The sequence below is a fragment of the Synchiropus splendidus genome, chromosome 5 (genome assembly GCF_027744825.2).
Source record: "Synchiropus splendidus isolate RoL2022-P1 chromosome 5, RoL_Sspl_1.0, whole genome shotgun sequence".
NCBI classification, from domain to species: domain Eukaryota; kingdom Metazoa; phylum Chordata; class Actinopteri; order Syngnathiformes; family Callionymidae; genus Synchiropus; species Synchiropus splendidus.
This window is the reverse complement of record NC_071338.1, coordinates 30,451,579-30,478,727: the sequence shown is the minus strand read 5'-3', so window position 1 is coordinate 30,478,727 and position 27,149 is coordinate 30,451,579. Positions and strand designations below refer to the sequence as shown.

Genomic DNA, 27,149 nt, shown 5'->3' with positions numbered 1-27,149 from the left:
ATAAAAAGGTTTGGGGCGTGACGTGTAGATGAGGTATCGTGAAACAGTACTGCAAGGTTGATGAAACATGTCCTTATTTTCAGTGGACCCTAGGTGGCGCTCTTGGTTTGTTCAAGTCCAAACATTTTACAGAAGACAGTGCCATATGGTGGCCTCTGAAAATGAGGACACTGTTTCATGAAACCTCACCAAGCCTTCAATACTGCGTCATGAATCCTCATCCACCAATCACTAGTTTGGGTGCATATCTTTTTACAGTCAAAGACAAAATATTTCTCCATAAGTAACAGCTGTGTAGGCACTTCAGTGTTGTCTGTAGCGATGGGCAAATGAGGCTTCATGAAACAGTGTCCTCATTTTCAGAGCCCAGTCGATGTCGCTCTCGAATTTAAAAATTACTTGAGGTTTCATTGAAATGGATGTTCAAGTCCAAAGACTTTAGAGTGGAGAGCACCATCTAGTGGGCTCTGTTTCATGAAGCTTCATAAGGCCATCACTAGTTGTCTTCAGGGACACTCTGGACAGGAGTGCAGTCCATCACTCACAAACTATTTAGAGCAGAGCAGAGAATAGAGGTCTTGGTGATTATGGGTCAGCACTCGAACCCTGACCCATCTCAGGTCATGTCCAACGTGAAAATAGGAATTTTGATGCATATTTTGTATTACAACGGCAGCTTGCTGATGTGTTGTTTTGGGAGAAATTGTGAGAAAGTGTCCATCGCGAGCAGAACATTGGAACCAGTGGGTACAAATGATTAATTCTATGACTCTCACTGTAGGCTGTTTGGATTATGACCATAGAACACTTTTGGCCCCCGAGCCCCATTTTGGCTCTGCCTACTTTAGTTCAAAAAACAGGACACGCCGTGTCTCCATGTCCCTCACAGTCTTGGAAAGACTCTCCTCCTCAGGCTTTGGACTCTCATAAGTCTGAGAACTCCAGACCTCACAGAGAATCCTATAAAGATACCCCACACTCTACACACCGACCTTAGCGAACACACTGTGTTTTCTCATTGTTTAAATGCAGCTCCAAAGTGCCCAGTCCTGCGCATGAGACGCTGGAAGGCAGAGACAGCCTCCCAACAGAGGAGGAGTGCAGGAAGTGAGGAAGAGAGAGAGTGACGGTGTGAGAGAAGTGCAGGAGGAGGCAGACGGTCTCTGATGTAAGCAATGTTCTCACCAATGTTCACAACAGTCCTGTTGTGTTGCCTTCATGAATAAGTCAGATGCCAAATGTTCCCTTCTTCTCAAACCCAGGCAGGCAGACGCACACACACGCCGAGGGACACACACACACACACACTCACATACTCGCTCTTCCTGACTCACTCACGAGACGCAGGGATCAATCACTGTGTTCACAGGAAGTAACAACCTCTCACACGGCGCGGTGGACATCAACACAACTGATGACATTTTAAAGGCTTTTGTGACTAATAAAATGAGCCAATATGAGAATTGAAGATGTACATCAAAAAACTGTCCATGTATACTGGTGTACAGCAAGTCATGACCCATGTATGAAGCGTCATGAAACAGGGTCATCATCTTCAAAGCCCACTTGATGGTTCTCTGCTCTAAAATCTTTGTATTTGAACAACCTGTCACGGGAACGAAGGGACGAAGGAGCTAAAAGCCCACGTATGGAGGACGTGGGGCTTAAAGGTCACGTATAGTGGACGTGACCAAGACCCAAGTGCGAGTGGTGAAAGGCACTGGAGGCAGGACGGAGTTATAAATAATATTTAATAATTAAACAAACTAAAATAGAACAGAAAGCGTCACCGAACCGGGAAGAAACAGAGCAAACGCAAAGTGTAAAAACAGTAATGAAACTAACAGAAGTGCACAAAAATTAGTAAAAAGTCAAAACAGAAAGCGTCACCGAACCGGGAGTTAAATGAACTTAAATCACAAATGAAAACCGAGAATAAACTACAAAAGAAAACCAAGAAACACGCGGCAAACAGCAAGAAACCAAAAACACTAACTCAGGACAGCAGGGTTAAACAATGTAACAAAAGAACTAGCAAGAGCACAGAAGTAAAAGCCGAACACAGGAAGAGAGACACAAGAACCGCAGAAGCCGAACACAGGGAGAGACACGAGAACCGCAGAAGCCGAACACAGGGAGAGACACGAGAACCGCAGAAGCCGAACACAGGGAGAGAGACACAAGAACCGCAGAAGCCGAACACAGGGAGAGAGACACAAGAACCGCAGAAGCCGAACACAGGGAGAGACACGAGAACCGCAGAAGCCGAACACAGGGAGAGACACGAGAGCCGGGAGTTACCACAGGGGATCGAGAGGAGTCCAAAATCACAGGAATCACCATAGGGAACGTGGAAACACACAGGGACTAGGAGGAGTGGCAGGAAACAAAGACACAACGATCTGGCACACGTTGCTGGAGCCCAGGTGTTTTTGAAGACAGTAATCAGGGTGTAATGGGCTCCAGCCGTGTGCCAAAGGAGCAGAGGGAGAGAAGCAAAACCAGGACTCGGAGCCTGGAAGCGGAGCCATGACAGTACCCCCCCCTTAAAGAACACCTCTCGGTGTTCAACCAGTCATGGATGGACGGTCGTCGTAGACGAGGGGAGGAGGAGGCCCATTGGAGCGACAGGATGAGCCGGGCTGCAGCGACCCGGAAGACAAGCTGGGGTTCTGGGGAGGTGGTGGGTGGGAATTCGCGGCTTGGGAGCCACGCAGGAGACGTCGGGCGACGGCGGCGGCGGCTTGGGAGCCACGCTGGAGACGTCGGGAGGCCGCGGCGGCGGCGGCTTGGGAGCCACGCTGGAGACGTCGGGAGGCCGCGGCGGCGGCGGCTTGGGAGCCACGCTGGAGACGTCGGGAGGCCGCGGCGGCGGCGGCTTGGGAGCCACGCTGGAGACGTCGGGAGGCCGCGGCGGCGGCGGCTTGGGAGCCACGCTGGAGACGTCGGGAGGCCGCGGCGGCGGCGACTTGGGAGCCACGCTGGAGACGTCGGGAGGCCACGGCGGCGGCGACTTGGGAGCCACGCTGGAGACGTCGGGAGGCCACGGCGGCGGCGACTTGGGAGCCACGCTGGAGACGTCGGGAGGCCGCGGCGGCGGCTTGGGAGCCACGCTGGAGACGTCGGGAGGCCGCGGCGGCGGCGGCGGCTTGGGAGCCACGCTGGAGACGTCGGGAGGCCGCGGCGGCGGCGGCTTGGGAGCCACGCTGGAGACGTCGGGAGGCCGCGGCGGCGGCGGCTTGGGAGCCACGCTGGAGACGTCGGGAGGCCGCGGCGGCGGCGACTTGGGAGCCACGCTGGAGACGTCGGGAGGCCACGGCGGCGGCGACTTGGGAGCCACGCTGGAGACGTCGGGAGGCCACGACGGCGGCGACTTGGGAGCCACGCTGGAGACGTCGGGAGGCCGCGGCGGCGGCTTGGGAGCCACGCTGGAGACGTCGGGAGGCCGCGGCGGCGGCGGCTTGGGAGCCACGCTGGAGACGTCGGGGGGGCGCGGCGGCGGCGGCTTGGGAGCCCCGCTGGAGTCGTCGGGAGGCGGCGGCGGCGGCGGCTTGGGAGCCCCGCTGGAGTCGTCGGGAGGCGGCGGCGGCGGCTTGGGAGCCCCGCTGGAGTCGTCGGGAGGCGGCGGCGGCGGCTTGGGAGCCCCGCTGGAGTCGTCGGGAGGCGGCGGCGGCGGCTTGGGAGCCGTGCAGGAACGTTTGCGAAGCGGCAGCTTCAGAGCGGCGCAGAAGTCCTCGGGAGGCGGCCGCTTGAGAGTCGTGCAGGAGTCTTTGGGCGGCGGCGGCTTGGGAGCCCCGCTGGAGTCGTCGGGCGGCGGCGGCTTGGGAGCCCCGCTGGAATCGTCAGGAGACGGCGGCTTGGGAGCCGCGTAGGGCCCCTCGGGAGGAGACGGCGGCTTGGGAGCCGCGCAGGAAGGTTCGGGAGACGGCGGCCTGGGAGCCGCACAGGAAGGTTCGGGAGACGGCGGCCTGGGAGCCGCGTAGGGGCCCTCGGGAGGAGACGGCGGCTTGGGAGCCGCGCAGGGCCCCTCGGGAGGAGACGGCGGCTTGGGAGCCGCGCAGGAGGGTTCGGGAGACGGTGGCCTGGGAGCCGCACAGGAGTCGTCGGGAGGAGACAGCGGCTTGGGAGCCGCGTAGGAGCCCTCGGGAGGAGACGGCCTGGGAGCCGCGTAGGGACCCTCGGGAGGAGACAGCGGCTTGGGAGCCGCGTAGGAGCCCTCGGGAGGAGACGGCCTGGGAGCCGCGTAGGGACCCTCGGGAGGAGACGGCCTGGGAGCCGCGTAGGGGCCCTCGGGAGGAGACGGCCTGGGAGCCGCGTAGGGGCCCTCGGGAGGAGACGGCCTGGGAGCCGCGTAGGGGCCCTCGGGAGGAGACGGCCTGGGAGCCGCGTAGGGGCCCTCGGGAGGAGACGGCCTGGGAGCCGCGTAGGGGCCCTCGGGAGGAGACGGCCTGGGAGCCACGTAGGAGACCAGGGAAGGCGCCGGCTGGAGAGCCGCGCCGGAGACCAGGGGAGGCGCCGGCTGGAGAGCCGCGCCTGAGACCAGGGAAGGCGTCGGCTGGAGAGCCACGCCGGAAAACACGGGAGGCGCCGGCTGGAGAGCCGCGCCGGAAAACAGGGGAGGCGTCGGCTGGAGAGCCGCGCCGGAAAACAGGGAAGGCGCCGGCTGGAGAGCCGCGCCGGAGACCACGGGAGGCGCCGGCTTGAGAGCAGCGCCGGAGACCACGGGAGGCGGCGGCTTGAGAGCAGCGCCGGAGACCACGGGAGGCGGCGGCTTGAGAGCAGCGCCGGAGACCACGGGAGGCGGCGGCTTGAGAGCCGCGCCGGTGTCCACGGGAGGCGAAGACGGGGAAACACAAGAGTCACGAAAAAAAAAATCACGGACGGGAACAGACAGAATTGGCTCCGACGGAAGAGCAGAAGAAGCAAGCGGAACACCGGACAGAGCAGAGCGGGAGGAAAGCCGCGTGACTGATTGAGATATAGAGTCCAACACCTCAAAAATGGACAGAGTCATCCTCTCCATATTACCTATACTGGTGGCCTGAGCGTCTAGTTCCTCCTGCCAGCCTTTCACCACTGCTGGGTCCATAATTATGGCCAGATCGTTTCTGTCACGGGAACGAAGGGACGAAGGAGCTAAAAGCCCACGTATGGAGGACGTGGGGCTTAAAGGTCACGTATAGTGGACGTGACCAAGACCCAAGTGCGAGTGGTGAAAGGCACTGGAGGCAGGACGGAGTTATAAATAATATTTAATAATTAAACAAACTAAAATAGAACAGAAAGCGTCACCGAACCGGGAAGAAACAGAGCAAACGCAAAGTGTAAAAACAGTAATGAAACTAACAGAAGTGCACAAAAATTAGTAAAAAGTCAAAACAGAAAGCGTCACCGAACCGGGAGTTAAATGAACTTAAATCACAAATGAAAACCGAGAATAAACTACAAAAGAAAACCAAGAAACACGCGGCAAACAGCAAGAAACCAAAAACACTAACTCAGGACAGCAGGGTTAAACAATGTAACAAAAGAACTAGCAAGAGCACAGAAGTAAAAGCCGAACACAGGAAGAGAGACACAAGAACCGCAGAAGCCGAACACAGGGAGAGACACGAGAACCGCAGAAGCCGAACACAGGGAGAGACACGAGAACCGCAGAAGCCGAACACAGGGAGAGAGACACAAGAACCGCAGAAGCCGAACACAGGGAGAGACACGAGAACCGCAGAAGCCGAACACAGGGAGAGACACGAGAACCGCAGAAGCCGAACACAGGGAGAGACACGAGAGCCGGGAGTTACCACAGGGGATCGAGAGGAGTCCAAAATCACAGGAATCACCATAGGGAACGTGGAAACACACAGGGACTAGGAGGAGTGGCAGGAAACAAAGACACAACGATCTGGCACACGTTGCTGGAGCCCAGGTGTTTTTGAAGACAGTAATCAGGGTGTAATGGGCTCCAGCCGTGTGCCAAAGGAGCAGAGGGAGAGAAGCAAAACCAGGACTCGGAGCCTGGAAGCGGAGCCATGACACAACCATTTCAATGAAACCTCACATCTTTTGTAAACAGAGAGCGCCACCCACTGGGCTCTGAAAATGAGGACACTGTTTCATGAAGCCCCATCAGCCCATCAAGTTGAGTTGATCTCAACTGACGACAACTTCCGAGTCTCCCACCAGTGACAGAACTTTACACCTTATCTCGAACATAAAAGGAAACAAAACTCATTTCAGCCGCTTGCATCTGGGTCTCAGTTCCACAGCTCATGACTATAGGTGAGAGTCGGGATGAAGGCTGATCGGTAAATAGAGATCAGGCCTTTTGGCTCAGCTCTCTCTTTCAACAGTGTGGTAGAGCGACTGCAAAACTGTACCCGCTGAGCCACTTTGCCAACCCATCTCCAACACCCTTATCCCATCACTCGAGAACAAGATTGAAAGAAATCTTTGCTCTGAAATTTTTGGAGTAATGAAACCTCACATCATTTTTAAACCTACAGCGCCACCTACTGTGCTGTGACATTTTCATGAAGCCTCATCAGAACACCACCACTCACTCTTGCTCGGAGGTCGCCTTGCCCCTAATAGTTTGCACCCTTTATATCCTGTACATCGAACCACAGCTCTGGTGTGGAAGGATGAAGCGGGTCATGATCCGAGAATGTGTTGAGCTGTGTTTCTAATGAGGTGTACTGGGTCATGACCACGGAGGTGGGGATGTATCTGGCACGTGGAGCTATATAATGTATGCCGACATGAGGACTGCTCCTCAGGTGCAGGCTTCATATCCTGCGGATCACATCCATGTTCACAGTATATTAAAGAGGAGTTATTGAGCTTCATATCTGATGAAGTCCCATGTCTCAATGTAAATATTGCTTCATGAGATGAGTCAGGGACCGGTTAGACCCATTAAACAGCCTCCACCAACACGGCCGGATTGATTCACGTATGAAGTACTTGCTGAATGGAAGAGTGTATTCAAGCCCAGTGCCAGGGTCTGTATTGAATGGTGGCCCACCTTATTAATGCTGCATGATGGGGAGTATAATGTGTTTTTCAATAAGCACGCTGGAATAGAAAGAGCCAGTGCTGGTTATATAACAGCTGGAAGGACAGAGAGGAAAGAGACAAGAGCGTTAATGCCATAAACCTGTTGGCCGCAGACTTGATGCTGAGGTCAGAGCTGCTGGTGGGAAGACTACAGACTGGACTTTCTGAAGAGAGAGAGAGAGACTTGCATTTACCCAGTGTTTGAATGGCATTCAATGAGAAGAAAGCCTCTTTGCTCCTTTATGTAGACAAAATTCCATCCATACAAACACGGACCTCAGTGCTCCCTTTTGACCTTGAGCCAGAAGCAGCCACTTGATATTGTCCGACAGAACTTCTGTTGGACTCCAGACATGTTCAGACCTGCACTACGGAACGTACAAATGTTTCCCACAGCTAATTAACAATTTTGTTTCCTACTTTTTTATTGTTCATGAACAGTTCAACTTAAAAGTTTGGCCTGTGACAATATCACTGTTTCACGTCACAATATATTGCCAACAAACAAGGCTGTCAGCTGTATTTAATAATAAATTAATAATAATATAAAAAAATAAACCATTATTATATCGTTATAATATGATATTACCATCTATAACTACAGATAATGTAGCTTAAAATTAAATATACTTTATATTCCTTATTTTATCCCTTTATTTTTTCACTTTTTCACTATTTCTGGTGGCTTCAAATGTGTTGAAATGTGCATTTCTATCATATTTACATGTTCATGTTTGCAATTTATATTGTAAATCTTAAAATAACTACTATAAAAAAGACAATTCTAGCCCATTTTTAAAATGCCACAGCATAGCATGTTTCAACTTTTTGTCTCACTTTCTACTTTCTACTTCAGCATATATGTTTTTACTCACTCCCATCATATTAAAGCGCTTTTGCTTCGTCCATCCTTTCTCTCATGGCGACAGCAGCTCACAATAGCCACATGGACTCATGAGGCTTCATGAAACTGTGTCCTCATTTACACAGCCCAGTAGGTGGCGCTCTCGGTTTAAAAAATGATGTGAAGTGTCACTGAGATGGTTGTTCAAATTCAAAGACTTTAGAGCAGACTGCCACCTAGTGGGCTCTGAAAATGAGGGCAGTGCTTCATGAAGCCTCATCGGCCCAGTTGTCACACCGTGCGCTACAGCAACAACACGTTCCCAAAGCAGAAAAGTCGAATTATCCTGGGAACTCTGCAAAGCATGCATATTAAAATGGCATAAAATATTTATCCCGATCTGAAGGATAATTATTTATGCGCTAAATTATAGTAAAGAAGAGGAAAAATGAAGAGACTCAGAGAACAAGGGTGACAACAACACACGTAGAAGAGGAAAAAATGAAATGAAAAATATATTGAGTTAAAGCAAGAGTGAAGACTTGAGGTCAAACTCAACAGCCCTGGTTCGGTGAGTTTTCTCTTCTCTCCCGCCAGTGAAATCCGTGGTTAACACAGGCGTCTACTACTTTAACTGAGTCTAACGTGGGAGTCTGAGCCGCTCATCTTTCAGGACATGACATAAATGACCAGTTGGAGGAGATGTATTACCTCAGCAGAGCCCCCCTTGTGCCAGGCTGCCCACCTTCAGCCGCAGCTCTGTGCCCACCTCCGGCTCAAGAGTAACCGGCGTAAGACGAGGTGATAAATCACCCTCCCACCACGTCGTCTGAGAGCGCTTGTCCTTTTGGCCCCGAGTTGTCGCGGCGGTGTAAACTACAGTCAACAGATGACTGCGGCCGGCGGCCCGTGACTCCGCCGCTGACCTCTGGGTTAATAGAAATGTTGTGGGCTCTAATACCCGGCGAGGACACCGAGGTGTCACAACAGCATGTTGTGTACGACGTTTGTGCCATGAGTGAGAGAGTTTGTGTGCCGGCGACACGGTGTGTGTTCACTGGGCGCTAAATAATGTGTGTGTGCTGAGTGTAGTGCAGTGTTTGTTTGTGACGGTGGGCAGAGAGTGTGTTTACCGCCGTCAGTGGAAGAGTGTGTTGCCACATTGGCCTGAGTCGGAGTGTGTTTTAGGAACTCTTTATATCACTGTTTATGCACGATTATACTTGTGATGTGTTTACTTATGTTGTGTGTCTGTTGCACTTCATTTTAGATGAATGTTTTTAGTTGATTTGCAAGTGTCTTTTTTTATAGTTCTACACATCATGTGTTGGCTATTTTATAAGAATAATAGAGAGCATGTGACTGTTATTTGTGTGTGTGGACAGAGAAGGTTGTGTTCTACTGTGTTTGTGTTATCGTTTTTGTGTTATTATAGACCATAACAGTCTATAATAGCCACTCATTTTGTGTGTCTACTTAGTGTGTACACACCTACTCACGGTTTTTACTTTCTTAGTAAGTATCAGTGTAATATCCTCTCACTTTTGTGTTATAGACTGTCTGCGTCTCTATTCATGTTTCTACTGGCTCTGTGAGAATGTTTGCGTGAAATAACTTCCCACTTTTGTGTGTGATAGATGGTTCGCATCTGCGTAAGTGTGAACATACCTGCGTCTACATAACAGCCTCTCAGTTGTGCGCACGCATGTGTGATCTTGAGCCGTGTCCACGTGTTCAAATGAGCTCAGATTCTCTCTGTTCCACGGAGCATGATCGGCGTGAACGCAGCAACAGTGACGAGGCAGGTGGGAGCAGAATGGGGTCAAGACGCCGTAATTACAGCGGCATATGTGGTAAAAGTTTCAACAGGAGGGAGATCAGAGTCTGACGGAGACGAGGGGAGACGCGGGAGACAAAGTGAGTGAGGGGAGCTGCACCAGCGGCTCGTCTCCTCCTCTGATCATGGAGTCGCAGTTTCATCCACTCGTGAAATCAGATTTGAGTCGATCATCAATTATTAAGTTCCGCCCGTCAACACAAACAAAGCCGCTGAGTTAGGTAGGAAGACTACAACAGAAGATGGATTCATCACAGTTCATGGGTTCTCCCGACGGCAGCTTCGGTCAAACAGCCTGGACCCACACTGGCGACTACGCTCCTCAAATAAAGCAAATTTCAAATAAATAAAGCATTTCCAAACAGATATTTACGGGAAACAAACAGATTTCTAGATCCACTTCGACTTTTGAGTCTCCCAGAGACTCGGAGTAGAGCCACTGTTTGTCTTTAAAACAGGAGCTAGCGCGGATAGCTTGTTTGTGTGCGTCTTGTGTTCTGATCTGATCACTGCCTTAAAGAAGTCTAAACCCACTGTCTGTGTTGTGCCACTCACCAACATGCCGCTTCCTGCCAGACTTATGCATAACCTTCAGGCTTTTAAATGAAGAACGTTCCGCCTATCGTGGCATATCCTGGTGCCGTGGGCAGGGTATTGGGTTTAGGGTTAAGTCATGCGATGACGTTCTTTTCGCTCTGTATATTATGATGTGTCACTTCATACATACAGTAGAGCACTTCAAATTATTTTGGTTATACATAGTGATGGGCTGATGAAGCTTCATGAAACAGTGTCTTAATTTTCAGCGCTCAGCAGGTGGCGCTCCAGGTTTAAGTACAATGTGAGGTTTCAGCCAAGAGTGCCATCTAGTGGGTTCTTGAGAACACTGTTTCACGAAGCTTCGTAAGGCCATCACTACTTATGCATCTACAGGCAATGTGGATGGGCGACTTCTGTGTCAACACTGGACATGGAAGTCCACTTGAAGAACCAACTCAACACTGATCTTGGAGCGAAACCCACAATGATTGGAGGTCACCTGTTTTGGGTCTGAAGTCCCACTATTCTCTAAGGTAAAAAGGACATTGGGTTATGAGCATGCTACCTTTGGACATTTCCAAGTAACTACATTGTACGTAGTGCAACATACAGGACATACTTCACATACATGAAGACCAGATAAGTTGTCTCATGAAGTTAATATCATACATCTTTAGCAGACTTTGTGAGGCCAACAGAATTGCGCTGATTTGGGAAGGTAAGTGGAGCGGTACCGGTGAGGTTCATGGTGCAGCTGTAAAGGCCCATTAATGCTCAACATTTCATAGGGATCCAGATATGGACAAATATGTCTGTGCTCTGCCTTCATTTCCTCTGTATTCCTGCATGTTTCCACAAACCTTACAGATACAAGCCAAATGGAGCAGTACCACCACAGAACCATGGGGGGCAGTGTTGCTGTTACTACCTGATAGGTTGTTCTCAGGAGACACGAAGAAGACATAACCATGGCGGGAATTCTTTCTCCACCAGTCACGATATATTTAATGGCCTCACCGACCACCGCCTCCTACAAGACTGCTTTAGTTTCCTTCTTTTTTTCGCAAGAAGTGCATGGTCAATACTTATTCCACAGTCACCATGTTTGTCTTGGCTTTTGACTCTGGGCTGCCCCCCAGTGGATATATAGGTGAACAGCAACACCAACTGAAAGAATGGGCATAAATGGGTCTGAAGATAACCATGATATGTGAAGGATGAAGTTCTGCTACAGCAACCTCCACTGGGAAACGGCACATAAAACAATTAAAAACGTATTTTTTTCATAGCTAAAGGTAAACAGACTTGAAAGGCAAAACGCTGCATCTGTTGTTGCCATGGTTACGTCAACAAATCCCAGTGTTGTTCAACAAAACGCCTGATTGAGAGTTTGACCCCTCGAAATGATGGAAGACAGCCATTACCACGGGGCCGCGGCTCGCCCATTAATCCCTCTGATAAATGTGATGATAACATCTATTTGATACCCAGATAAGAGTCTTGAGCCATTAACCTTCTGGTGTCACCTTCCAGAGGTGAGCAGTTGTCAGAAGATACAATTAATATCTGCAATGCTGCTTGAGAAGATCGTCCGAGCTGGAGATGTTATTCTCCACCAGTGGATTTTCTCTGATCAGAGATGTTCTAATGGGCCCCAGCGGAACACAAATCGACTTGTTTGTTCCATGACAGTTTGGGCCTCTCAAAAATAGTTCATGGTCAACCGTGTTTTTTTTTGAAGGGACGCTGCACCCGAGTAAACGCATCATTTCCTTTCCCCATTCCGCCTCGTGAGTCCAGCGCTCGCATCTGTTTGCGCTCCCTCCCTTTGAGGTCGAAAGTTTGCCAAATATAGATGTTTAAAAACGGAAAGAGAAGTTGGACGAGCGAGTGAAATGGAGCTCATTAGACGGACGTGATAACAAGCAGAGTCTGGTCGGCAGGAGAAAAAAAAAAACCTACAGCCCACGTCATCATCCGCCACAACATGGCCATCTACATCATTTAAGGCTAATGACTGCGCTGTGATTTCAGCTATCTTTAGCCCGCATGCAAAATGGATGAATCTTCTCCACTGTTGGTTTTCGTTGCACATGGACAATCTGGCTGCGTCGCCTGAGCCATTAAAGTTTCAGTGAATTAAAGGGAAAGTGCTACACACCATTATCATCTGCTTTCAATGCAGAAGTGGCACAAAGATTCGCTCTACGTTCATGACTGCACATGACTTAGATCTTCCACTCCACTGTAGTCGATTTGTGATGCCTTTCGAGAGAGGATGTGTTAGGTTCACATCTATTTCTCAGTCTGCTTCCTCCCATTAATGTTGGATTACTCGGATCACGTCAGAGTTATGAGCCATGCGAAGACCATCACTTCCTACAGCTGCTCACAGAGGTTGATGCATCTGAAAGCTGCAGGTGGAGTCAGGTCTGATCCTGCAAAGCCTTGCTGAAACCTTCAGTCCAACCCATCCTCACTCCCATTGCATAATATTTTAGGTTGGGAAAGTGGACTTTCACGTCCTATTCTGAGGCCAAATGCAGCCTTCAGCGTTACATGTTGACGCACAGGCATTTCCATGGACGTTCGGAAGCTCTCTTCACTGAATTACATTGGATGCCACTTGTGATTTATAACCCCTTATGTGGCTCAGGATGTCACCATGACTGAGTTTGAGGAGCTTTAAGTAGCACATGCTACATGTACAACAAAAGTAGTGTCATCCCATGGCTTACCTAACCCTCTTTTTTTACATGCCACGGTATCAGGACATGTTCCGCTCAAGGTTGGAACATGTGCTTCAATTGACAACCGTGTGCATCAACACCCATCGTCTGCCTTCTGCATCAATATAGGACGCAAAAGTCCACTTCCCCAACCACATGTGCTGTTCAGTCAACTCCCAAGGTGCTGGAACATAAACTTTCTGCTCCATGTACAGTTCTGATCTCATCATGGCCTTTGGTGGAGCTTTAAGCACAAGACAGGGGTGAGCACCCTTCATCTTCATCACGTTCACCACAAACACCATTGACCGCCAGCTGGTTAACCGCTTTCCCTTCTTAGAAAGATGAAGAGCAGTGGAACAGGTCACAAGGTTGTGGTCTAAAGGAAGCTTAAGTGCCGCCGGACGTTTAGCCACGGGCAAGTTCTCATTGTCATTGAAGGACAGTAGTACCTTGGTTCTCAACCACAATCCGTTCCAGACGGCCGTTCGAGAAGGGATTTGTTCGAAATCCGAAGCGATTTTTCCCATTACAATGAATGGAAAACAAAATAATGTGTTCCAAGCCTTAAAACAGGCTTTTGTAGGAGTGAATGTCGAGTGTCTGCTGCAGGTGCACTGTTCCTCTATGTGTGTGGCCGCTGCATGTGGGAGGGGTTGCCGAGTGAGTGACGTCTCTCCAGAAGTGAAGAGGTGCCCGGTGCGTGTCCAGCTCTGAATGTGCGCTTCTGTGCAGTTTGGCTGTGACAAAGTCATAAACCAAGTCACGCTCTGTCCCAGACTCGCCTCATCCCTGTCCCAGCTCCAGCCCACAACAGGACATCAAACCCTGGAGTGAGCGCTCCAGCACCTCCCCTGTGACACTCTACCACGGTCCAGTGCGGAGACAGGAAAGGTTTTACACCTCAATATGAAGAAAAAACACTCAGTAAATGTAGCTAACGGGACACGTCTGCATACAGAGGCTGCGTTATACACAATAACAAAGCACCTCGTGGGTCAGCTGATCGGTCTGCGCACGTTATGTTTTTTCCGGCTTTTTTCGGGGGGCGTTTGAGTTCTGGATTTTCGTTTGAAATCCAAAGCAAAAAAATCTCGAAATTGTTGGTCGAACTCCGACTTTTTCGAAGCCCAAGACGTTCGAAAACTGGGGTACCACTGTACTATCTTTGGATAGCGTTTTAAAATACCCTGTCTGAGTCACCAGTGTTTAATTTACGCCTCCTTCAGCTTTGATTGCTTTGTTTCCACTGCCGCATAAATTTTTCACCAAGATCTTGTATTAATGATGGGAGACTCCAACCACAGCGCGAAGGCTTCTCCTGCAAAACCCAAAGGCTCTCACTGACCTCCATTCCTTTCCAATCCATGCATCCTGGCACTGGCATCTTGGAGTCCACCATCCCATCAAGAAGGAAAACAACTCAGCAAACCACAGGATGATGCTGAACTTTGGTCTGACCAACTTGAAAACCCAGGAAAGTAGAAGCCAGGTGGCAACCTTTTTACAGTATAATAATAATGATATCCATCATTAAACTGGATGTCCAAATGGACAGCGAGTCTTTCCCCTTCTAAATACCACCAGGACTGGCCAGGAGACGATGCCAGGGAAATTTTGGGTTCCCATCAATCACTTTGTCTCTCTTATTAAGTGCGTGCCATGGCAGGAAAGCAGCTTGAGCAACTCCAATTAAATTCCAAGGCCTTTGTCTTTGAAAAGGTCACAGGATTGTGCCTGTCAATGCTGAGAATTGCTGGTAAATTATCCGGTCAGGAAGTAAACCAAGGCCGCGGAAACTCGACCACAACTGCCAATAAACTTCGCAGTTACATAGGCAGAGGCGGTAAATCCGGGTGCTGACCTCCGTCACCAGTAGAATGACTCGCCAAGTGGCTTCCAGAGTCGCTAGGCAAGTGTTGGAGAAAAGCCAAGGGCCTTTCAGCTTTGACTCTCTAATCCCAGAGATGCCATATTCAACCATATTTAGTATTCCATTCTGTGGCTCTTCACTAGTGACGGGAAGATACGGCTTCATGAAGGTGTCCTCATTTTCAGAGCCCACTAGAGGGCACGCTGTGCTCGAAAATCTTTGGATTTGAACGGGCATTTCAAAGAAACCTCACACAATTTTTCACAATTTTTAACCCAAGAGCGCCACCTACTGGGCTCTGGAAATGAGGACACGGTTTCATGATGTCTCATCCACCCATCACCATTCTTTACATAGAACCTACTCTGACATTAGAGGTCAAAATATGGTCATGACTGGGACTAGTTTCCCGGACTTCATTCCAATTTTTCCCCCAGTTAGGGATGTGAAACTGAGAACAAGCTCAGCTTCCGTGACTTCCCATGATGCTCTGCATCTTCATTTTTGGCTTTTTTTGGATCTTGATTCAAGCCTCGATGTTCAGCTCTCTTATTCAGTGGCTCGCTGAGTGGGCGATAGATAGAACAGATTATTACGATTGAAATTTTTATTGTCTCCATCAGGTGCCGAAACTTAAGAACCTCAACTGCCAAATGAATGACAGGAAACAGATGCATTCATTTTGATGAATTCAATTCATTGAGTCACTAAAATGATTCAATTTGTCCGTAGCAAGTATGAGGTAATGTTAGCCTTTAGCTTTAGTTTTGGAGCAGTCCTTAGTCCTACCACAGCTGCTAAAAAACACCTGGACACTCACCAGTTTGGGAAAAAGGGGCACAATCTCTCATTCATAGCACATTTTTTAAAACACCTCCATTAAAATAATTGAAGTAACGTGTCCATTTGTGGTCCTAAAGGGGTTAAAGTGAGGTTCAAAAGTGCTGCTAATTCAAGTGTATAGAGCCATTATTGTTCCAAAATCATGTCTTCTGTCTTCACGTGTTTTCACTCCATGGTTATATCAGCAGGAGCAAACATGCAATAGATTGTTGTCAGCTCTGGAAAAGCCTTCACCAGTGATAATCTAGCGGGTAAAATGAGTCTCTTCCCATCACCGTCCATGAGCCCCCTCCCCTCCTCTTTCCATTGCCTTCGAGGCAGTGGTAAATTATGAATGCTTATTAGAAAAGGGCAATATTCAGCATCGCCAAACAAACTTAGGGAGAGCAGAAGCGCTGATGTGGCCACCTGGGAGGAAGTGGCCGGTGAGCACGGAATGACGCCTTTATAGGTCAGTGAGGGACGGCAGGGAGATAATGAAGTGTCCAGCTCTGCATTTCAGATGACGCTCTGAGAGGAGGGCGGACGCAAGACCGGGTTCAGATCGGGATTGTTGACACACAGGTGATGAGCTGCTGAGAGGACGCTTAAATCGGCTTGAAAAATTCACCAACTGGGTTTTCATGTTTAAACACACTTCACACCGAAACTGAAAACACAAACAAATACACACAAACATAAAGTGTTAGCTCTGCAGCAAGCACGGCGTAGAGGAGGCCAGGAAATCTACCAGTCAGCTGGTCTCTATATGACATGGACTTTTGATGATGAACACAAGCAAGGGACAATGCCTTCACACAGAGGTCGGCTGATCTGTGGCAACTCAGTGCCCAGTAACTCGATGACCCTTGACCCCGGAGACTACAGGACTTCAATTTGTGCACCTCATTTGTCCAATAGTAGAAGTATTTCTTTACCCTCCCGTGGCTTGTGTGCATCTCCAGGTCTCAGCTAAATTATTGTTGCGCTAATGGCTACATAAAAAAATGAATTCATCGCTAAAATTCCATTGCTTGGCTGATTTGATGATTTGGGTTTGGAACAAGAGAAGGGAAATACGGGGCCACGTTACACACACTGACTGTTGAGGGACATCAAACCAACACCAATTCTGTCACTAAAATATTTGGGGGAAGAATGTTGTGCGTTTAAGTTTATAATTATTTCCTTTAAACATTCTCAATATAAATCAGCAGGCGAGTACAGGTGAAATTCAAATTTTAAATTATGCTTTATTACAAGCAGTGTTTTCAGTATGACTTGAGGGAAAGTAAAATTTTCAAGAATGGCCAAACAGCGAAGAAGAAATAAACCTTTGTTTGTGAATTATTTACAAATAAAATCACTGTGATTAAAAAATCTGTTTTTAAAGCCGCGTGTTTTATTTATTTATTTCTCACCGTGCCTTCATCAAAGCCATTTTTTCGCGCGGCGTGAGCAGATTCAACGCGTCTCTGGTGGCCCCCGTGGCCTGCAGGAACGCTTCAAACCTCCTGCTTCTGAAACATCCTTGAGTTGCTTGAAAAACATAAAACCATGTTGAGCAAAATCATTGATCTGAATTCATTAAACTTCCTGTTAACAAGCACATAATGAAGCATCACAGCGTCGGCTAATGGAGTCTCCGCTGGCTCTTCAGCTAATGGTTACCTGCGACTTCGAGGACAAATCGATAGCGGCGTGTCCTTGTGGGCTCCCTGCATTACTGTGGTGCATTCCTGGTTCATATTGATGCCGTTGCCGCTCAGATAAAGTGTCGCTTCCCGTGAAGCCTTCTTTAACTTTTCTCTAATCCCAGCTCAGAGTCGCTGCGTCTGAGTGTCACGTCGGGCTTGTAATGCCCGGGATTACTGTATATCCACAACACGTTTGAGGGAGAGGAAATATGAAACACTGATCCAGGAATGTTTGTGAGCGGGAAGTGGAGACGCTGCACTCGGGTGAAACATGCTGATATTGTTGAGCAGGAGATAAGCACTGACTTTAAAATGGCATCTTAAACTTCACAATGAAGGTTTGCGGTGGGAGAGCTGGGACTAGCATTCACCCGTGAGTCATGACTCTGCCTTCACACTAGCTGCAGGAGACGTGACGGGAAACTTAAACGTCGCTTTACACATCAGGAGGATTCGTCATCTCTGGCCGTGCATTTTCTGTTCCTCCTGCCCTCTTGAGTCTAGTCGCTCAGCTGCCAGCTGGTACTGTTGGACCTCTGTAGCTCGAGTTTGAAGACGTGAGGCAGGGAGGGAGTCCGCCTCAGCTGAGTGAAGTGGCACTTCACGAGTACGAGTCGCACTTCACTAAATATCGACTGAAACTCAGTGAAAATCTCACCAACCACAAACAGGGTTAGGAAGTAAAACTCTTGGTGGAACCCAGGTTGAGGCTGATAAGCACATTCTCACTCCCAAGGTGTTAAATAGTGAATCTTTGATGCCTGTTCCCAAGTATGAGTGGTGGCATTAAAGGGCTCAGGGCAGTGTTGTGACTGAGACCAGAGCAAGACAGTGACCAAGACCGAGAACAACACTTTACGATACAATCACGCATCTATATCATAGAATTGTTCTTCTGTATTCTGTTTTCACTTTGCTCTTACAATACAAGGTACGAGGATGAGTCTCTATGATATATCAAATCAGTTTTGACTCATCAGGAAGGTACATTTATATTCAACGTTTCAGATACAGACGTCACTTGTCCGTTCATTTCCTCCGTATTTCTGCATGTTTCCACATAGCTATATATTATATATATATATATATATATTTTTTTTTTTTTTTTTTTTTTTTTTTTTTCCAAAGGCCGGTGGGCACCATGTTGGTGACCCCTGAACTAACTCTAAAGGCAGCACCAATATTAAACTGCGCCAGAGAGAAAATAGTCTTCTTTCTGCCGAGTCAGCAAACGGTGGCACTGCCACTCAAAGTCACGCCGACACACAAACAAATGTAAAAGTGCCAACAGCTGCACACAAACCAACTCGTGAGCTGACACACACATCCGAAAAAGACCCGGGAGAAAACAACAGTAAATGAAGCTCACACTCGTCCAAAGCGCTGACATCAATCAGACACGCTCACGAAGCTCGGCTCCCGACGGAGGAAGGAGTCGCATCTGTCTGCTAGAGGAAGTGAGAGCGAATTGGACGTGGCGGCGAGCGTTTAAGGCGGAGAGTGGCGGTGCCAAACTGGGACGGCTCGGTCCCTGATCATTAAAAAGTTTGAAAAGTAGGAATCACCGAGTGAAGACGATTCAACGACATGAAACGCAGGTAGGAAACAGCTGAGCGCCAGAGCCACCTGGGAGTCGCGGTGCTGTGAAGACGGGCCAGTTCCAGAGTTCCAGAAAGTTCTCGCACTTTGTGTCCCTCTGCGACCCGGAAAATGATGATGCGCATCATTTAAATCAGCGCAGGGTTGACCGACCGACCGACCCGCGGTCTGCACTGAAATCATTTTTAACTCACAGATGGATGTCTGAGTTACCAACGGAACAACAGTTTTCAGTCCAGGACCCTTAAACAAAGCCAAAAACTATTGAAAACAATTAAAAAAAGTAAATAAAGGAGCTATATTTGGATTCCAAATCTCTTTCAAAACACATTTCACTCCAAATGAGACGATCTGTCGATGGGTTTAGCCTTGGCAGCAGTGACGGAGACGAGCCTTGGAAGAATCCGTACATGTACTTAAAAGGGTCTCAAATGAAGGTTCCACAAAGTAAAGAGTCTGAATGTCTTATGGGGAAGATTCTTCAGCTCACAGAAATACAGCATCAGCTCAGTGCATCATAACTGGGAGCCTCAGTGTTTATTTAAGACTGAAAACTGACTGCACGCTCAACTTTTCATGTGATATCCGTCCAGCTAGGTAAAAGCTAGAAACCTCTCCTCCACTAATTTGTTGCCAGGTCTCAGCCCTTCCGTAAACACAGCCTGTCACAACACAGCATTAAATGCGAAATAAATTCGGGGGGGAAAAACACCAGAGTGCATATCGTAGCGTAAAGCAGGAGTCGCGCGTACGGCGTTTACTGTGACACTTGAGCCGCGCGCGGAACAAGCGCCAGATTAGCCAGCGAGGAGTCTCGGCGAGGCCTACATGCCCCGGCAAATGACAGAGTGTCAGCGTTTCTCTGCGGCGGACTGGAGCCGCGGGATTGTTTATGACAACGGCGCGCTGCGCTCCCGCGACTAAACAGCCCTGTTTTCAATGACTGCCATGTGCGTTCAGACCTCCAAATCACAGGATTGGAGCTGACAGATCAGTTTGTGTGTATGCTCTGCCCCCAGGGGCCGGAAGGCATCGCTGGCCGAGCGCCCGCAGCCCCCGAGAAACTGAGCCTCTGTAATGCGGCGAGACAGTTTTAAGAGGAGACAAATCTTCGGGCTTTATCCTCAAAAGCACCGTGGGATTGTAATGTTTAATCTGACAGTTTCAGAGAGAAGAGTCCGCCTCCTGTGAGCCGTGAAGCCGGAGTGGCCATGGCACGGGAGTCAGAGCTGCTCAGACTCCACCACACCAGCGGAGATGAGTGTTTCCGCATTGACATACAGGCGATGATGCTCAGTTATGAGACAATATTTTATCAGTTACTCAGGGTTCATTCACCCTCCACCTGCAGACTTGCTGTGACTTCGTCACAACCACTTTCACGACTGCAGTTCTGAACAGGTGGCCTGGATTTATTTGGATATTATGGCTGTAGAATTGATTAAAAAATGTGGGGAATGTGTCAATGTTTTTGTCAAATAAATGACGTTCTCCAAACAAGTGTATTATTTAATAATAAAAAGATGAAAAAGACAGTGGATTCCACCACTTTATACTTTAAAAATAATAACGTTAAAATGAAATGCATTGTCAACGCTGGACAGATAGATAAAATATGAAACTTTACGCTTTATGAATGGTTTTAGGTGAGACCCACATGTTGAAACAACTGCCAAAATCCCATTCCGACTCACTTTCTAACTCCAAACCTGTTTTCCAAAAACAGCCTTTTTTTCATCTTGCTTCCTCTCAGTGACGTCCAGCTGGGTGAGTACAAACACTCATAGTTTTCGCTTCCATTAGCACCAAACACATAAGCGTAAAGCCCTGGTTCTCTGTTATCAGATGGGGTAGTGATGTTCTAGATGAGATAAACCTTTGAGGAGTTACAGTAATTTCAACTGAGAAATCCTGTTGGTGGCGACAGGATTGTAAATAAAGGGTTATGTGCCGGAAATATGTTTGTTATTTTGTGTGTTTTTTTTCAAATGTCTGTCAATTCTTTGGATCAAAATGTTTCACTTGTTTGTTCCAGCCACTAGGAGGGCGAGGTAGTCCAGTCAAGCCCATGGTTCAGACATCAATGTAGGAGAACACAGTCAGCCTAACGCTGCCTCCTGCTGGAGTTGAACCCAGGGCCTTGATGCTCTTGTGAAAAAAAGTGGTCAGAAGTATTTTTTAAATATCACTTCATATAAATATGAATGAAATATTTCAAGTAAGAGTGTATTTTAAGTAGAACATGAACTCTGACATAGGTCCACTTTCACTTTCCACCCACACTTGCAGCTAATGTTCTACAGTATATACTGACAGATGGCTCTGAAACTGCATCAGAGGTGGGAATAACTTTGAAAGACTCAAGAGTCCAGAGACTCATTAAACTCATGATACACATCGAATGTGACAATAAAACAACTTCTCAGACGACAAAAAGACAACACCTGCCACATCAGTGTCAGCTCTGGCGTCTTGTTTGGACTGGATCCTACTTCTGACAGGAAAATGAAGGCAGCAGATTGAAAAGTTCCAAGAGGCGAGAAAAGATTGAGTGGAGGAGGCAGGTGGTCCAATGCATTATTTCAGCGTTAGAAACGTAGACGCACGTGAGCAGGTTCTCTGGCCACCGGGGGCGCCACATGTGATTCTAGAGTACAATTCAAACCAATTTCTCTATCCATCAGTACAAGACTGAGTTTCAAATTCTCTTTAAAAAAAAAAAGGTCTGCATTTTTGAAGACGAGAAGCTTCATTTCTGAAAGTATCTCAACGGTAATATGAGCTTGTCTAAGGAGTCACGGTGATGAAAGCAGCGTGAAACAATGGCAGCAGCTGTGTAACGTTTCTCCGCAAAAATAAGGCTTTGCTCACAAATGATCCAGACAGTCCACACTCCAGCTGACCCGGACGGAGGATGAGATCACCTGATGACCGTCATCTCCCCTCTGGATTACTTGTTTTAAAGTCATGACATCAAAGACTTTCAGCTGGATCAAAGCATCAATATGTAATTTATCGTACAATTTATTCACCACATCACAAATAGTGAACGCTCACCGCTGCTCAGTTTCACCAAAAACAATTCTAAAAAAGGGTTGAAAGCGAACAAGAATACTCCACACCACGAGGGTCAGTGAGTCTGAAGTGCGCCCTCTAGTCGGGTATTACAGGGACATCACAAACTGACAAATATTGTCGTGATCTTCGCCTGAATGTTTCGGAGGAAAGCATCACAGGGGCTGCAGGTATTGGATTCTACAGTCCAGTTCCAGCGTCAGTGTGTCATGAGAAATGTCGGTACATCTTCATGGATTACTGCCGGCCTCCTGGTGCAGTCAAGTCAGTGCAATTGAAGTCAGTGTGAAACCACTGACAGCTGTGAGAGCCAGCGGTGCAGTCGAGTGGTCAACAATACGATACAGTGAGTCAGCGGCACTACAGTAATCCCTTCATTACCACAGGGGTTATAGTCCACTGCAGTCCACTGAGCTTCAGTGTTCTAGTCGAGATCGAGACTGGAGCATGCAGAGACAGGGTCCAAGACTCTGAGCGCCTGAGACCAAGTCCATTGAGGAGGGCGGGACTAATACCAAGACAGAGACCAAACTAAACACAGGACCTGTAGGGTTATGTATCCAGTTTGATCCTGGTCTTGGTCTAGGTCTCACCCTACTCTTCGTCTCACCCCCCTCATTGGTCTTGGTCTCTGTTTGCTCTGGTCTCGGGTCAGGAGGTCTCAATTTCAACACCAGTTTGAGACAAGCTCATGATTTAAAACACAAGATCGATCGCACGTGGATGAGCAAGGCGGGAATGATGAGCTCATCTGAAGACACGGATTGCTGTATCTCATCCATCGGGTAAATGCTCGGAAAATAAACTGGCTATTGGTTGCAGAATCCTGTGAGAAAATAGAACTGACGTACAGGAGAAATGTGTCTTTTTTTACTGACGACCAGTGGGCGGAGCTAAAAGTCTTTACGCGCCGAATACGGCCCACATGCCACAGTTTGATTCTGCCTGAAAAAGTGGTTTAAATTTCAAACTAAATCTTGGATTAATTCAAAAGGCAGAGCTTATTTATATTCAGCGGATCATTAGACAGATTTTTCCTAAATATGCAGCCAGTGCTCCATATATTCCACTTTATTCTCATGCAGGTAATGAATAATTTAACATCTTGGAATTTAAAAATGCTTACATCTTTACCACTGCAAATAACGTGTGCAGGGGGATTCGATCCTCTATGAAAATGATTTCAGATTTAAGTTCAGAAGAAACTTGGGAGACTCGAGGGACTGAGAGTTTATGGGCAGTTTGAACAGCTATGTTTGAGCCACAATATTAATTTTGCTATAAGGGTGTCTTTGTTTTAAGTGTAGTTTTTTTGGTTTGCCCAGAGGTGGCGCACCAACCAGGTGGTTTTTTTTTGTTTGTTTGTTTGTTTTTTACTGTGTTTGCAGCATGTCAGAGGTTCCCTTTCTTTTTTTGTGCAAAGTCAAATCTTTTTTAAAGAAGAAAGAACGATGTGTTACCTCGCCTTCTGGAATATTGGACAATGAAACATCTTCACACAAGAACAAAACAGGTATTGGCTAGTCATTGCCATCAGAACACGTGTACAAGTGAGTTCGCCACCTTCATTCAGGACACAATGTTGCGCAAGAAGACCGAAGACGCTACAAGTAATAACTGGCTCCGACAGCACAGACTCTTGACTCATCCCATCAAACATGTTTCTTCCTGCACCACTGCCAGACGGCAAGGGATTCAGTAGGTGCCGCTGTCAGTTTTAAAATGATGTGAGGTTTCACTGGAATGAAATCTAAAGATTTTAGTGCCATGTAGTGGGCTCTGAAAGTGAGGACACTGTTTCATGAAGCCTCATCAGCCCATCACATCCGGTGTGCTCAAAAGAGGGAAGTTTGGATCTTGTGTCTCGCTGAGGCCATTTGTCGCATGACGTTGGATGAGCAGAAAAACAATGGATGGACTGATTTAGCCGCCACCATCCAACACCAACCACAATTTGTTGCATCAGAATTCACCAGAAATAGACACTTAACTGACCTGTACTTCCAAAACTAACCAAGTTTTTCACACTGCTTTCATCACCAGAAACATTCAAGGGCGCATTCTTGTCTCAAAGATGAAGCCCCAGTCGTCTTGGTGAATGAATGGCTCTTCTTCAGGTGACGTGTTCTACCTCCTTGGTGACTTGTACTGCTTGGTTCTACTTTTTCTAAAGGCCCAGAAATGCCCGTTTTCAAGCCATGAACAATGAGTGGACTGTTGTTTAAAGACGTGAACATGTTCATTTGCAATTGCATCTTAGTTCCGTGTGTCAGTGAAGCCGACTCTTGACTCATGTCATCAAACACGCTTCCTCCTGCACCACTGCCAGACGGCAAGGGATTTTCGGGGCTCACGATATCAACGGTTCAAACTCTCACTGGCAACGTACGCCGGCTTGGCAGACCGGATTTGGCCCCCGGACCTCATGTCTGACCCCCTTCAAAGTCCGCTGGAGGATGAGAGTCTCTCCCACCTGGCTGCTGTGGAGCCAGCCTTGTGATGAATAGTGTGAATTCACTGAGATGACTTCCCAGCATCCTCCTGTGGCTTCTCAACTCAGCCTTTCAAGTTAATTTGCTGCCGGTGCGCCCGGAGCTACTGGAGCCGTTTAAATCGCCGCCTCCTAATTGACTATATGTGGCCGAGAGAAAACCTTCATTAAGGTTATGGACTAATAATTGAGCAAATGAAGGCGACTGCAGCAGCGGAAGCTCACTCACCCCGCACTAATAGACGCAGTAACGGACGTACATGTGTAAACATCTTACCGTACACTCCTTGGCCCCCGGCGAGAGGAGAGAGGCTGGAAAAAAACAAAACCCAGTAAAGCTCCATGTTCAGCTCCCTGCCGTCATAACCTGGAACACAGAGCGGCAGGACGGGGTGAAGACAGGCGCGGCGGAGTCTCATGCCGTCCGAGCGGCCGGTAATTCAATCGCAAACCCTGGATTATCAGGAGCTCAACCTGGGATTGACGGGATTGCGCTCGTTTTGGCGTGACAAACTTGCATCGCCCTGCTCCTGGCTGCCCGGGATTAGACCCCCATTTGAATTTATGAGGGATTACCTTAAAATAACGGTACATGTAATCCCCGGGAAGCCGCGCGTTCAAACTGCCTCGACGCAATCTCGCGTCTCCGGATGATTTCTTTGGATCAGAAGGTGAGTTTTTTTTTTGCGCTAAACAACATTAAAGATGAGTTAGTTAACTCACTTTACAGCTATTTTTTGAACGTGTTAAGTTATGTCGACTATTGGCAACTCGGATAAAACTCATGCTAACGATTCGATTAGGTGTTCAAATGTAAAGTTTATCGACATTAAAAAAAAACATAATTACATAATGTAAATCTGAACTTTAAAAATATGGAATCTGATTTCCACCACGTGATGAGAGTATTATAGTAGCCTGCTCCGCTAAAGTCGCCACTCCATTATGGATGGACATTAAATAAGGGGAAAATAAAAGTACAAATGTTCTAATCGTAATCATTTTCTAATACTAATAATATTTCCACCCACATTTTTTCAATATCTTTATTCCACTGTTTTGTTTTTCCTCATTTATCTCCACATTGTGTCCGAATATGCCATGACATCCCTGCGCTAAAATGCAGGTGGAATTCATTATTAAATGATTCCAACCCTGTTTACTTTATGAGTTTGTTATCCGCAGAAAAAAAGCCTGTTGCATTGCCATTTTTGAGTGGGAATTAAACTTTAATATACTACCCAGTTCCGCGCGACAAATCCATGAAGAATGCGAAAAAGTTGCGCAGGAATTCAATCAGAAATGATTTTCTGAATGTTAATAGCTGTAAATAATCGGGGGCAGAGAGTTACCATGCGTCAAATCGGCGTCAAAAAAGCTCCCCGTCCTCGTTTACCTTGTCCCCGGCGCACCGTCTCCTGGTCAGCCTGCCTGCCCGGCGTGGTGCGCACTCCTCCCGGCTGCGCGAACCAAATCCCTCCGCTCTTCCTCTGGGTTTGAACAAAGCACAGAAATCTCCACGTCGCTCCTCAAACGTGTTGAATGTATCCTTTATAGCTGACACGCACAATCCCGGCTCCTCGATCCGTCCTCGACGCGTGAGCGCAAACTTTTACTTTACGCACGGAAGAATTCCACCGACTCGGAAAAAGAAATTGTATTCCTTTTTTTTTTAGGAGAAGTCAAGTGATGCAAGTCCAGGTCAGTCGGATTCGAGGGGGTCAGGTGGTCGACGCGGGCGCGGGAGGCGAGCGGAGGCTCCAACTGTGGAAATGTGCTCCACTCGCTCAATCAGCGCAGTGTCTGTGGACTCCGAGTGATGTTGGCCAAGTGGAATATGTGCGCAGACTGAGAACGACCGCCCCTGTCTGAGAAGAAGGGGAGAGAGAGAGAGACGATGAAGAGGAGGAGGAGGAGGAGGGAGGACAGAGGCTCACAGAGAGATGCGCTCCATCCGCGCAGCTCCATCCAGCGCTCTGAACAGGTTGTCCAAAGAAATGCGCCCCTCTCTTTCTTCCCTTCAGTCTCGGGGTTCGAGCATTCAAATTGTTTTAAAGGCCAAGCGCTGTGTGTGTGTGAGAGAGAGGGAGTCTGTTCCAGTCGCAGTGCCAACAGTCGTGTCTGCCAATTAGGAGTGAAAAGCTCTTTTAAAAGTTTGTTGTCCTAATAGAGGAGCCCTGACACCGCGACTCTTCCCCGCGGACCAATTATTTATGACAGCCAAACACACTGCCGCCTCACTGTTTAACACACAGATTGTTGAAACGCGCGCGCGCACACACACACACATACGGTCCTCTCTGGAGCGCCACACTCGCGCCGGCAGCAGTTTTGCAATTCCACACGCGTCCACACGCAGGCGCACTTGCGCTCACTGCCACCGCACACGTGTTGCATGTTGAGCTCCGGAAACAAGCAGAAGGCTTCTTCCGACTGAGAAGTATTTTTGGTAGATCGTAAATGATTCAGTCTAGAAATCAAATCATCCGCAACCAGTTCAGTTGTCATATGAAGTGGAACAATAGGCACGTAGATTTATCAGGAGAAAAACGGGAAAATGTAAGGATGAAATGGTCGTTTTTGCTT

At 48.1% G+C, this 27,149-nt stretch overlaps 1 protein-coding gene across 3 annotated transcripts in view; it reads right to left on the bottom strand.

Moving 5' to 3' along the window:
• The window catches only part of LOC128758949 (MAM domain-containing glycosylphosphatidylinositol anchor protein 1), a 194,075-nt gene extending 167,570 nt beyond the window's left edge, over positions 1-26,505 (bottom strand). For 2 of the 3 annotated variants that reach the window (XM_053865466.1, XM_053865467.1), the window contains exons 1-2: positions 25,960-26,505; positions 24,841-24,930 (exon numbers count right to left, since the gene is read on the bottom strand). In XM_053865466.1, coding sequence (XP_053721441.1) covers positions 24,841-24,907 — 67 coding nt within the window. In that variant the 5' untranslated portion in view covers positions 24,908-24,930; positions 25,960-26,505. Of the gene's footprint in view, positions 1-14,354; positions 24,808-24,840; positions 24,931-25,959 lie in introns of those variants that run through there. The other variant, XM_053865468.1, reaches the window with a different exon arrangement.
• Positions 26,506-27,149: the final 644 nt, after the last annotated feature.